Genomic DNA, 14,255 nt, shown 5'->3' with positions numbered 1-14,255 from the left:
ATCCCGTCTTTTAATTCTGGAAACCAGCACACCCCTCCAACCCATGCACCACCATGAATCTAGCAAGCACTCTCTTTAGTACCGTGATGAATAGTATAGTTGGCATTGGGAAGTTTTGAAAGTGCCTCTCTTTGTTTTTTTAACTGAAAGTAGGTTGATAGTCGTTATTTGCATTTGGGGAGTTGTAAAGAAGCTCATGTCCATCCCAACACTTTAGGGCCCTCCCAATTACTTCCAGCACCGAGAGCATGTGGGAATACTCCCCTACGTTATATGCTTTCCCCACGTCGAATGACATTATTCCACAATGTTCATCCACTACTTTGCCGTATAAAAACAATTGTGTACTTTTCGGAGGTTCATTCTTGTGCTCTATTTGGCAATAATCTGGATTGATCCTGATGTATTTAGGCTTCTCTCAACCCACAATTCTCCCTTCCCAAGATCTCAGCCAGCACCTTAGTTTCGGTATTAATTAAGGAGTTATACCTTCATGAATCGTACCTGTCCCTCGGTCTACACGTTTCATATTAGCGTTATGGTAGCTGTTAACAGGCCATCCAGTGCTTAATTTGTATGGCCGGCAGTGCTTAATTTGTAAATAAAAACGTGCCGGTGCTCAGAGCTCTCCTCTGAAACACGCGGCTGCTGCAGTTAAATGTGCGAGCACAGAATACTGAGGCAGCCAAATCCTGAAGCCATTTCTGGCCCCTTAATCCATTTATAGCCACTCCCTGCCCCTTCAGCTCACTCTTGCAGATTTCTGCTTTCTCCCATTGTGACGCTTTTTCGTTTTTCTCTTCCTCCGTCTTTCCCAAATGTGTATTTTGCTCGCAGCAAATGGTTGAGGCAGTAGAATAAGCGTCGACCCTCTAAAGTAAGTGCCGGTGCTCAGCACCGGAAACAACAAGCACAAATTAAGCACTGATGGCCTGCATGTCTCCCCTGTGCCGTGGAGCTGCTATTGTTGCCTTTAAAAAAAAAAAAAAAAACGAATTCTGGCGGAAGCCTATGTCAAATCGTTAAGTTATAGAGCCCGCAAAATAATCAGCAAATGCCCATGCTAGATGTACATGATTCATAACTCCCTTCCTTTCGTCAGTCTGGAACTCAGTTGTTCATTCCTCTTTCGTGTCTCTCTTCCCCAGTTAGGCTAAACGTATCCCACCCTATTCCCAGTATTGTAAAGGCAACTTTGCATGTAAAGAAAGTGTCCCCTATCCATACGCATTCGGGTGTTGACTTGCTCGCCCCCGACTAAGTACTTCTCTAGTTAAATCAGTATCCTTTCTTGTTTTCTTGTTTCCTATTCCTTTATTTTTCTCAGACACAGCCACAATTTCGGGCCCCTAGCAATTGTCTTATATACTTCCCTAAAAATTGTGGTGACTCATCTCTTCTAGTGTTCCTTATAAAGGAGTGCTCAGTGTGCTCTGTTAACCTCTGTACAATGGCCGAGTCTTCTATCTACCTATCATTCTTCCCGTTGAAACTTCCCTCAGATACCCAACGTCATAACCAGCATGCCCAGATACGCCTGGCTAAACATTCGACCTCTAGACATTTATGAACTAGAATGCCCAGCAAAAATAATATGTCTAACCTTGATAACGACCTGTGGAGCCCAAAATACTATGAATAATGTGTTTCCAATCATGATGTAACTGTCGGGTCAATTGCATCTACAAACTCTTTCCTCATAGGTAGGTCCTCTCTGGGACCATTTTGCTGCAGTGTTCCTTACTCTCTCCTTATCCGTCACTAAATTGTAATCAACTGCTACAATTATATTTTCCCCAGGTCCCCATAATTAAAGCTCCTATCTTATCCACTACTCCCTTCTGGAGTCCAGGTGGCAGATATGTTGATACACCATTATATTTTCTTTTTTTTCTGTTTCCCATTTCCTGGCTACAGCCACATAACAATCTGTTGTGTTGGCCCAAGTGGTATAGATCTTTCAACCTCTATTTCATTTCCACAAGCCCTGATAGAGAAGCCTGCACGCACCTCATCTTTGAGTGCTCACACGCTTGTCAAGTGCTCGTCCTGTCCAAGTCCTTTTGTATTTAAATCAGTATGTTTTCTAGTTTTCTAATTTTCTTATCCCGTTTTTATCTTTTCACAGCCCGCCACAATTGCCTGTCCTCACATCTATCTTATAAGTTTCCCATAAATACACTGGTGATTCGTCTATTCCAGCGTCATCTATAAAGTAGTGCTTAATGAGCTTTTTAAAAGCCGTACAATTCCCTGATCTTAAAGCCCCCACATATCTACAAACCGTTGTTCCCTTTGAAACTCGCATCTGGCACCAAACTTCATTACCAGCAGAGTATTATCACAGATACTTCTAGGTATAAACTCGCCCTCTGTGCACTCATTAAGCAGACTGCCCGGCAAAAAGAAAAGTGTAACCTTAAATACAACCTGTGGGCTCCATAAAAGTATGAATAATGTGTCTCAATTCATTATTTATTTGTCAAACATCTGTAGGCCCATGGCATCTATGAACCCTTTCAGTCTAGTTGGTCACCTCTGCCACACCTTTGTTACAGTGCTCCTATCTCTCTCTACATCCATCACTTAACTATAGTCAACTGCTAGAATTATATCTTTCCCAGGTGTCTCAGTCATCAAAGCTCCTATCTTATGCTATCCAATGCTCTCTGCTGGAGTCCATCTGCCAGATATGTTGATATGACCATCATATTTTCTGTTTCTGATTTCCTGGACGCAGTCACATAACCATCACATGTGTTGGCCCAAGCCTTGTCAACCACAATTGATATTAATCTTTTAAACAGAAATGCCACACCACAAACCCCGATAGAAAAGCATACATACATCACCAATTTATATTTGCCTCTGCTCAATAGAGTACATCTATTCTTCACTAAATGAGTCTCCTGAAATAGACTCACACCACTCTTATGTCTCCACAACAGGTTCTCAACCACACTTCTTTTGACCCTATTGCCAAACCCATTTACTTTCCATGTCAGGATTTTAAATTATCTCTCACACATTGCGTCTCTGCAGTTGTCACTCTAACTCTTATATTGACCACCTTTAACAGAGACGTTTTGACCTTTTCTATAGCTGTGCATTTTTTTAAAACAAAGTATGCCACCCTCTCCCCTGCCTTCCTTATCTCATGGTAGGTTCCAAAAAAGGCATTGCCCAAATGCATAATGCACCTTGAGCTGACCCACCCCAATCCCAACAAATTATTTAATGTTCTCATATACTGATAACAGTGAAACTACTGGTATCTTAACATAACTAAATGAACCACCCATACATTACTTGATTCTGGATATTCTCATTGCAGTGTGACCCACACATTTTTTGAGTTAAAAGCTCTGGCTTTGAGGACACCTGTAACTACTCTCCTATGATTATGGCATTCCAGCCGAAACGCGTCAGGAGGACTTTGTGGGAGCTGCTTTTTACATTGTGAATAAATGCTTGGATGGTTTTGAACTGAAGTGCCTCAGAATGTTGTGCTATTTAATGTTGAACTGGATACTTTGTCCTTGGACCTGAGGCTACCCAGCAGGGTCGGGGCCCCCCCTGCGAAGTTTGCACTTGTGTGAGAATTAATTTGTGGGGGCATGACCCGCTTACTTCCTTTCTACATGGCATTTAACCAAGACATTGAAATATGGGAGTGAGCAACGGATTGAGACAAAATGTATTTTACCTCTCTTCCAGTAGTTCTAAAACTTCCTGACAGTTGTTGAATAATTATAATAAGAACAACAGCTCTACAAATTAGTGCACCTTTAAGAACATGGACTGTAACTGTTATATTTTTAACTTATGCTAGCATGATTAAGATTGAGTACTGCAGGGAAAAGGATGTAACATCATGGTGCACTATGTGAAATATAGTTGGTGATTATCAAGTCACATGGGTCACAAGTTAAAAGCACTGGCTTTGTGGACACCTGTAACTACTCTCCTGTGATTAAGGCATTCCAGCCGAAACACGTCAGGAGGGCTTTGTGGGAGCTGCTTTTTACATTGTGAATAAATGCTTGGATGGTTTTGAACTGAAGTGCCTCAGCATTTTGTGCTATTTAATGTGGAGCTGAGGCTGCCCTGCAGGGTCGGTGGCCCCCTTGCGAGGTTTGCTCTTGTGTGTGAAATATATATAATCCAAAATTTAATCCGCACTCACAGGAAAGAAGATTGTAGATTTTATTCACGGAGTTGCGCGTTCAACAAACAATCAAACAGACGCATTTTGGCAAGCGCCATCATCTATGTTCATGATCACATTACGTGAGGCATACTTAAATAACTCAATTCATTGGCTCTTGGTCATCATTGAAATAAATAGCAGACTATTCTTGCAACTCGTTCTAAGTACTCAATAGCACAATCACCACCTTGGTGTTCCTCCAACTCTCATGATATTCACAGTCTGCACCAATCACTTATGTAATCAAACTCATATATTATTACATTAGGGAGCAAAAATGAAAAAAAGTTTAAAAAGGGACACATTCCTAAATGGGCAATCTGCACATTAGAAACATCTTCAGATATCATATTACAGTCTTATGCAAGGTTATATTACCTTGGGTGTGCATAATCGTGCAGGCTCCATCTTGGAGTTCCTCCAACTCTCGTAATATTTGCAATTTGCACAAATCACCGATATAATCAAACATATATATTATTGCATTGACTAACAAAAACAAAAATAAAATAAAAATAAATTAGAAAAGATGCAGCACTGGTGGGCAAATCGGCTATCGGCGACGTCTTAAAATACTGCAGTTTTATACAAGGTTATGTTACCCTGGATGGGCACCTACAATAATAATCATCCCCTAGAGCCAAATCAAATAAACAAACAAATTGAAAAGTAAAAAACAGTAACATAATATGAAATAATCAAAAATGTTGTTCATAAACTTTGGACAAGCCATCAATACTTTGAGTTTGTCCTCCCATCAACATCTACACGTGTCCTGTGAGTTCATCGTCCTAATACAAACCAAATGGTTCCTTGGTTTGCAAGTCTATTGCACACAGAGACTCCAACCTCCATAATCTCGGGATTCTATCTCCTCCTCTTTCCCCATTTGGGACCTGATCAATACAGAAAAACTTCAACAAATTATAATCACTTTGATGTAAGAGCACAAAATGTCTGGCTACAGGATATGTAGCGTCTCAATTAGTGACCACCCTCATGTGTTTCAGAATACATTTTTTGTAGGATGTCTTGTACTCCCGATGTATTTCATATCACAGGGACATTGTAAACAGTAGCTAGTGTATGAAGTATTGCAATTCAAAAACGTCCGTACCTTCTTGGGTTTGCTACATCCTGGTACTATATAAGACAAAACCTTGCCACTATGTTTACATTCTTTACATCTCCTGCATGGGAAAAAACATGAACTGCTGTCAGAGTCATTATACTAATTTCTTGCGGAAGGTGATTGCATACTATAAGATCTTTAATAGAGCTTCCTCTCCTGTAGGTTACCAAAAGATAATCTGGTAAATCTGGTCCTATAACACTGTCTGATTTTAAAACATGCCAAATTTTTCATAAAATTGTATTTACGGCCTTTTGATCATTCTCAAGCCCAGTAATTATTCTAAATTTGGTATCCTTGTCTCTATATTTTTTGGTATCTTTCAAAAGATCCTGTCTTGCTTTAGCTTCTACTTTCCTCATTGCTAAATCTACTACTCTCTGGGGGCAACCTCTCGCTCGAAATCTCTTTATAACATCTTCCACTACTCTCTTGAAGTCAACTTCCTTTGTACAATTCAGTTTGGCTCTTAGGAGTTCCCCATAGGGGATACTCCACTTTAATTTCTCAGGATTACTACTTTTAGATTCTAAGAGGGAATCCCCTGCTGTTGCTTCTCTAAACGGGATAGTGCAAATGTAATCATCTGACACAAATACCTCCAAATCCCGAAAATTCACTCATCATCAAACAAAGCTTTGTATGTTCATTAATAACCACCAAAACATACATTTAAGCAAAGATAATCTATATAAATATATATATATATATATATATATATATATAAATACAACCATCATATAAATTCAAACAACAATAAAAAACAATCCCCGTAGACCCATAACACAGATCATGCATATTTGCTCAAATTATTTTAACGATGGATATCATAGAAGATACAGCCATCTCTGCAAAATTAAGATTAACATTATTTTTTTTTAAAAGGGAACGTGTATACCATGTGGCAACTAACAACTTGTTAACTGCCTGCACCATTACAATAGAAATATAACTTTTTAAAATCCTGAAGGCAATTGCGTACTGTCTGATGCTCAGGTTACCGTAAATAGGATGAATCCTCTTGCACTGGGAGGTCGCGTAAGCTGTACAATAAAACAGAAGATGTTAAGCTGACTCCAGGACTGCCCCACAGGCCGGACATAAGTTTGATGCAGATGTTATACTCCAACTACTAGTAAAAGACATTAATGGCAAGCACCCATAGCAAAAGCGGATATAAAAGCTGTTGGCAAGGAGTTCAGGGATACTATCTAAAAAAGACTCAAAACAGGGATTCCACATTAATTTAATTTCTAACACACACCTAATAGCCTGACTTCAAAGATTGTATCTGTGCTTCCCTTAGGCTAACAGTTGGAAACTTACTTGAGCCATGGGATGGAAACTACATTAGGCCTTTTTAAAAGACCAGAAAAAGAATCCCTGTAAATAATGAATTCCGGAGTGGTCCAGATTCCTACCCAATGTAACAAAGGTTTTAATGCTAACATATCTGAGATTCGATTAAGACCTAGGTCAAAATAAATAGGAGCCAAAGGGGTACTAACTGAACAAGCAAGTAGTGCTCTAGCAAAACTGTTCTCTCTCACAGACAATTTTTGAGCTTTCCAATAGCCCCACACCTCTGCACCATATATAGCAGTGTTTTGCACTTTTGCCTGATAGATCTTGAGGGCCGGAGGTATCGTTCTTGCTCTAGTACACTTATACAAGTGCATGATGGCACTTAACATATGTTGTAAGAGAAAGGAGCTCTTGCTAATCTGATCTTCCCAATTAAAGTTTTGCGAGATACTAACGCCAGGATAATCTATGGAGCCTACCCTATCCAAGGGGACTCCATGGACTAAGACTGTGCATCTCTTAGCTGGCCCAGGACTGAATACCATCAGATTAGTTTTTTGCTGACATTCAGTTCCAGACCTTGGTTTCCACAAAAAGCTAGGAACCTGTCAACAAGGAAGACTAGGCCAATTGCCCAGGTCTCCTGAAATATGCATATATCATGCAGATTGATATAAGTGGCCTATTCAGGGTTAGTTAATTTGTTACTCAGAGCAGGCAAATTCCAAGACATGATCAATAACTTAGCTCTGTTACCTGCAATGCTGGACCGGCAACGCTGGACCTTCTCCCCTCTTCCCCAATCTACTGGCCAACCTAACACCCAGTCGTAGAGCCATGTCTTGAGGCGTTTCCTGAATGTCAAGAGGTCTTGGGTCTGGCGAAGGTGGAGCGGTAGGGAGTTCCAGGTCTTGGCGGCTAGGTGAGAGAAGGATCTTCCTCCGGCGGTGGTGCGGCGGATGCAGGGGATGGAGGCGAGGGCGAGGCTGGCAGAGCGAAGATTGCGGGTGGGGGTGTGGAAGGTGAGTCTGTTGTTGAGGTAGGCTGGGCCTGTGTCGTGGAGGGCCTTGTGTGCGCGGATGAGGAATATCTTATTGGTGAGGAGAATAAAAATAAAATCATAACCTTATGGACTGTGACTTTTGGACTCTACAACATATGCTCTAATAACAAAGGGGCAATTGTGCTGAACTCTCAGCCAGAAAAGTACCTTATTTATAAAGGAACTCTGTTTTTTAAAGGATCCTGGTGACAGCTTTGGCACCCCAACCATAAAAATATTTATTCCTAAACTTCCCGCATCCTGAGCCAGTTGCTCTGGTATTGATGGTCTTACATCATACAATTGCTACTGGTAACCTGATGTTATGTCTGAGCCCTTTTGCACTCTTGGTGCAACATCTTCATCAGGATCCTGGTTACAGGCCCCCGCTCACGGGCCGTTTAGGTGAAAAGCAGGTTGGACTACATCAGGGCAGCTTTTTTCATTAGAGTTACTCCCCATTACATAATGGCTGCGCTTATGCTTACTAGCCCCAATGGAGCTCATTACTCCCTCAACATAAAAAGCAGAATTATCAATAAGAGGCAGGTTTGTGCCTGCTGGTCACTTAGTGATAACCTAGATTCCAACAAAACAGTACCTACCCCCTAATGCAGACACTGTCCCATCCCCATTTGACTACGTACACCTGCATCTGCAGGACTGTCCAGGCTCCCCCATTGCTTTATCCAGCAGCAGGAACACCAGGCTTTTAACTTCATCCAGTTTCTGTTGCACAGATGCCAGATCGAAACTATTAGGAGACCTCAATGAGCATCCTTGTCCCAGATATTTAGTGGCCAAGGGGTCTTCACCAGGAGTCAACCCATTATGTTCGGAAACAATAATGTTGCAAGTTCCCCCGTTCTGGACCAGAGACCCGAAATGATTAGAGCGCAAGACATTCAAAACCACAGTAACTTCAGTGCTTAGGGGAAGGCGGGAAACCTCCTCATCCACGACAGCACTTCTGTTGTCACACTGAGGCTCAACTGACCCTTCACGCTGACTAGTAGCGAACACAGGGAGTGATATTTTGCTGGTAAGTTGAATCACTTCTTTATTGGCAGCCTTGCTTTGGTTCTTAAGCGGCTGAGAACCTTTCTTAAACATATCAGGTAATTTATTGATTGAAGTTATAGTTGCATTTTTAGTCAGAATGGCCTCCACTTCTTCAATCAAGTTATCCATGTCCTCTAAGGTACTACTCTCTTTCCAGCCCAGAGAACTAGATTTATTAGGAAGCTTCTTAGTTTTTTTGGTGCCACTGGTATGTCAAGGAGCATCTGCGGCTTTACGCTTGCCCATAACTGCTAGTATGACTCAAAAGAAATAACTCCCAATATTGTAACAACAGATATGGCCAAAGCTATATGCAGTTCCACTGCTAAATCTCAAAACTTACTTGTGTGAAGAATGAGGGGTGCCCAGCCCAGCCTCTTCCGGGCAACGACGGGCGATGACAGGTCCGGTCTTGGCCCGGCGCATACCCGGGCGTATCCTGCGCTGCGGTGAACTACCAGTGCTTAAGTAGCGCATCAGTAGGCAGTCAGGGCAAGGTCCAGACAGCAGTGCAGGCTGTGGGTTGAAGTCCCACCCCAACCGAGTAGCGACTTTCGACCCAGAGAGGTTTTCTTTTGTGATGCGTGTCCCACTCTGTGGTGAACTGCCAGTGCTTAAGTAGCGTGTCACCAGGCAGGCAGTGCAAGGTCAGGACAGCAGTGCAGGCTGGGGAACTATGTCCCACCCCAACCGAGTAGTGACTTTCAGCCCAGAGAGGATTCCATTTGTTATGCGTGTCCCACTCTGTGGTGAACTACCAGCTCTTAAGTAGAGTGTCAGCAAGCAGGCAGGGCAAGGTCCAGACAGCAATGCAGGCTGGGGGATGAGGTCCCACCCCAACCGAGTAGCAACTTTTGTTCCAGAGAGGTTCCCTTTAGTGATGTGCATCCTGTGCTGCGGTGAACTACCAGTGCTTAAGTAGAGCATCAGTAGGCAGGCAGGACAAGGTGTGGACAGCGATGCAGGCTGGGAGACGAAGTCCCACCCCAACCAAGGAGCAACTTTCGGCCCAGAGAGGTTTCCTTTTGTTATGCACGTCCCATGCTGCGATGAACTACCGGCGCTTAAGTAGCGCATCAGCAGGCAGGCAGGGCAAGGTCCGGACAGCAGTGCAGGATGGAAACAAAGTCTTTCCCCAACCAAGTAGCGACTTTTAGCCTGGAGAGGTTTGCTTTTGTTATGCGCGCCCCGAAAATTCACTCTTTCGGTACTTACTTCTCCTGAGAACTGTCGATTAACAGTATTAGCATTCAACATGGAAAGAAATGTCTTTGTTGATTCCTCATTGCCTCTCCTTAGAATGAAGAGGTCATCGATGTGTCTGAACGAGATAACAGTCTTTTCCACCAACACATCATTCACTTCAGCCCAAGACACCTGCTTCTCCCACCAGCCCACAAAAAGATTCACGTAGCTGGGGGGGAAGCAAATGCCCATGGCTGTATCATGTATTTGTTTGTGGTGTTGGCCCTGAAACAGAAAGATGTTATGCATAATACAAAATCTTAGTATTTCAATCAGCATTTTATTATGTTCAGAAAATCTTGAAGAACGACCTTGCAAAAAGTATTTAATGGCATGCAGCCCATCATCATTCGCAATACTGGTATACAGACTTGTTATGTCTACGGCCATCAAGAGGAAGTCTGGTTCTCAATCAATATTTTAAATATGTCTTAGAAAATCTTTAGTACTTTGCCAGTTTTGAAACTGTACACACAGACAGCAATGGCACTCCTGAGAGATGTTTAAAGAGCTTCTTAACTGAGTGGAACAATAAGTGCTTCAGGCCCACTAGTAGCATTTAATTTAGAAACTCTGTGTACATGTAGTACCACTTTACTTGGGACTTACAAGTAAATTAAATGTGCCAATTGGGTGTAAGGCAATTTTACCATGTTCACAGGAGAGAGCACATGGACATTAGCACTGATTAGCAGTAGTGAAATGCACAGTGTCCTAAGACCAACAGAAATGCAACCAGTAAAATAAGGAGAAGACAAAAGGTTTGGGAGAAGTCCACCCTAAGCCTGACAGGTCTAACAATTGGTGATTTTGCATTAAAGAAATTCGCAATGTTTTAAATACTGAAGCATGATAATTTTCATTTACAGGTGAATCATTCAAAAACTATTCCATTCATGGGAACCCGAATTGGAACTTTTAAAATTGATGTTGGGACCGTGTACAATAATTCAGGTAGTATTTCTTTTTATTAAAAATGTCTCCTATTGAAGGTTAGGGCTGCGTTTTCCTGCATCAATTATGAAAGAAATGACATAGCAGTAGACAGGGTTGGACTGGGACACTAAAATGAAAGTGGCCACTTGTAGCGAATCAGGTAGCTAAAAATGTGCCCACACTTGCAAAATAGGACAATTTTATGTGCTAAGGAAAGCGGAATAGCTGTTTGGCAAGGTATTGGATACTGTGCTCAACATTAAAAACTGGCTCACTAGATCTTAAAATAGCACCCACAATTAGATAAAAAGCCAGCCCACATACAGACTTCTGGGTTGCCCTATAAAATTCAACCCATCCCTGGCAATGGATGCTTGGGTTTTCTTTCTAAGGCTTTTGATATTTAGGCTTGTCAACTCTCGCATGTAAGTTAGCACTAAATCTGTCCTTCCTCTACTCACTCTAGATGCGATTTCCAGACCCTGCATGTCCTCTCCCGTGCGGCTGAACTGCTCAGCATATTGTCCTGTGCAAGTTTCTTATGTGACTTTACAGAAGAAGCAGTGGGTCAGTGTGCTGAAACAGGTCTCGCCAGCCATTTTGGTCCTAATGATGGACAACACTAAATTATGGATGGTAGAGTACCAGTTCCAGAGAGAAGCAGTTCCCTTGCCCAGCGGGCCATCATACAAAATTTGGCAACTTGTTATGGAGCCGATTAAACTGATTAAACTACAAGGATTACTTTCCCAGTCAAATTAAATACACTAGGATTCCCCTAAAACCATACTTAGATTTGGTGCCATTTACATTATTCTTAGAATGTTTTAAGGCTTTTTAATTTGGTTTGTCACAGTTTTTTTGTGTCTTAAATATCTTCTTTTTTTCATTTCACTTTTTAGTTATCGTAGGGTTTACCTTGTCTTCCAGTATGACGGGGTTCTCCAGAGGCTCTCAGTCTTGTTATCCCCAGTCCGTAATCCCTGGTTCTCTTGGTCCATTTTGGATGCGTGCATTATGTCCATTTTAATGTATTTTTTGCTCCATGATTGTGATTGTGAATGTGAAATATTGTGACTTTTGGTTATCCTCCTTGTTGTGTATGTTGCATTCTCAGATCCTACCCAGATATTTTTTTTTATTGTATAATTGTTTTAAATAAAAATCAATTGTACTTTAGGCGTTGTTTCAATACTCTGGTATGTCCGATTCTTTTTATGCCCTCTCTTCTTCCCTCTCCATTCTTCTCCTCTATGCTTCCCTCCTCTCATCTCCACTCTTTTCCTCCAGTATTGGCAAATACCTGTAAAGGGAGGGTTAATGTTCTGTCCCGATACTCTGAGAGGTAAATCATTATTATTCCTAAAAATTCAGGGTGAATTAGGGATACAGGAAACTATTTAGGTGAGTATCACAACTGTAGAAAGCCCACACATACATATTGGCTGGGTGCCAGAGAATGGATGTTTTTTTATATGTCTACCAGGTGCAGAACACAGAAGGAAACCAAAACACTCATGCAGGTATGCATGAACATATCTATATTCATGCATATGCCTCCTTTCACCCCAGCTCTGGAATTGATTACTTAGAAGTGGCCTCAAGTGGCAGTAGGAGAGTAAATAGCATGGAAGTGGAGGAGCGAAAGCAATTCCTCTTAAGTCCCATGGTATCCACCTGATTTCAGGCTATGCCTAGAACTAGAATTCCTAGCTGAAACGCATAAAGATTGTGTCAGTGACTTGCAGCCAAAGTCTATGAGTAGGTCCTACACTATCGGCAATATATAAGGAGTCAACCCTTTGTGCCAAACTCACGTAAGTTGCAGTGACAGCTAGTGACTTTACAAAGTAGTAGGGCATAAAAGCTGGTAGCGAGTTTGACACTGAAAGTTAGAACTAGTACACTATTAGGCATATTTAGGAACAAGCGGAGACACATATCTCACAGTCACCTCTTTAGCAGGACTTATCATACACATTTGCCTGTGGGGACCCCCATGCCTCTTACTGATACACTTATGTAGTACTATATGCCCTTATATGGTGACACTTTGTGACTATACTTCTGCAGACTCACCCGTGGAATCCTGTTTTCTCCCCTGTAGTTTGCCATATAGTCCAACTCGTCTTGTATTGAGATAAAATATCTGGAGAATAATTGTGGCTTTTCCGGCACTCAGTACTAAAGTCCAAAGGTTTCTGTGGGCATGTGTTTCATTTGTAAGTGACACCAGGAGGAACAGCCTACTCCATCTATTGCTCAATTGCCCCATATAGGTGACATTAAAATACATTGGATCCCTCAACACACTCCTGCAAATCACCTATGGATATCATTCTTGCCACCCTCTTCAGAATCCTCTCTATATGTCACTAACCCAGGGAGATCAACTTGATGTTCTCACACTTCAGTAACTTGACCGCCACTGTCGCGTTCTGCAGATGCACCTGCCTGAAGGAGGGCTTGTGGTGGCAATTGCGTTATATGCCCTTTATATCATTTCCCATGCACAGGTTCCTATTCCATACCCAAGCAAGCACACAATGGTATGTATCATAATCACATCACATGCTCACGCCATCACAAAATCCCATAACCTCTGTATATCATACAGTACTCTAACACACTTGTGCATATTGGTTCTGATGCCCCCCCCCCACACACACACGTTATAGTTTGGGGTACTTAGAAACTTGAAACCCTTCCTGTTCTGCTACACTTGTAGCCCTGATAGCATTGGACTTGACATTTGTATGCATCTATACCCTGAACTTTCTGGGCATAAAACTGCTTAACGTTGGCGAAATGCACAGTCCTGACAAATAATGCACACATGTAGAAAACACCTCTCCTAAATTTCCCCAATGCCTGCTGATGGTTACTGCCACCTGCCCCAAGCAGAGCTATGTCTTGGGCACTCAGGGTGCTCAGGTTGTAGACCTACACCCTCAATTCAAGCTATGGTATAAGGTCTTAGCAGGCTTTGTGCAGATAAACCTCCTCAAACACTTTAAGACAATTATAGACTGCAGGAACTCCTAGGGAAGTCATCCAGCATCCCCACGCTCTAGAAAACTCTGGGACCATTTCCCAGAACTTTCAGCAATACCTCCCCCTAACACCTAAATACTTACACTCCCTCAACTCTGTTGATACTGCCATCACTCTCTTTTGTACTCTCCCATTTCATTCCCCTTCATCATTAGCACTGCCCCTCTGCTATACAACTGCTGACCCGTGCAATTGCATGGGACTGTGCAGCTCCTTTACACCTATCGCCGATCAAGGGGTTTAAGTATTCTTCTTCATTTTATTAACTT

The 14,255-nt window shown here is 42.1% G+C and overlaps 1 protein-coding gene across 2 annotated transcripts in view; it reads left to right on the top strand.

The window, feature by feature from the left end:
• Positions 1–14,255, top strand: part of LOC138304105 (fer-1-like protein 4) — a 1,042,026-nt gene that overhangs the window by 428,288 nt on the left and 599,483 nt on the right. For both annotated transcript variants that reach the window (XM_069243852.1, XM_069243853.1), the window contains one exon: positions 10,866–10,950. In XM_069243852.1, coding sequence (XP_069099953.1) covers positions 10,866–10,950 — 85 coding nt within the window. The remainder of the gene's footprint in view (positions 1–10,865; positions 10,951–14,255) is intronic.

The sequence above is a fragment of the Pleurodeles waltl genome, chromosome 7 (assembly GCF_031143425.1).
Source record: "Pleurodeles waltl isolate 20211129_DDA chromosome 7, aPleWal1.hap1.20221129, whole genome shotgun sequence".
Classification (NCBI taxonomy): domain Eukaryota; kingdom Metazoa; phylum Chordata; class Amphibia; order Caudata; family Salamandridae; genus Pleurodeles; species Pleurodeles waltl.
This window is presented reverse-complemented; position numbering and strand designations above follow the sequence as displayed.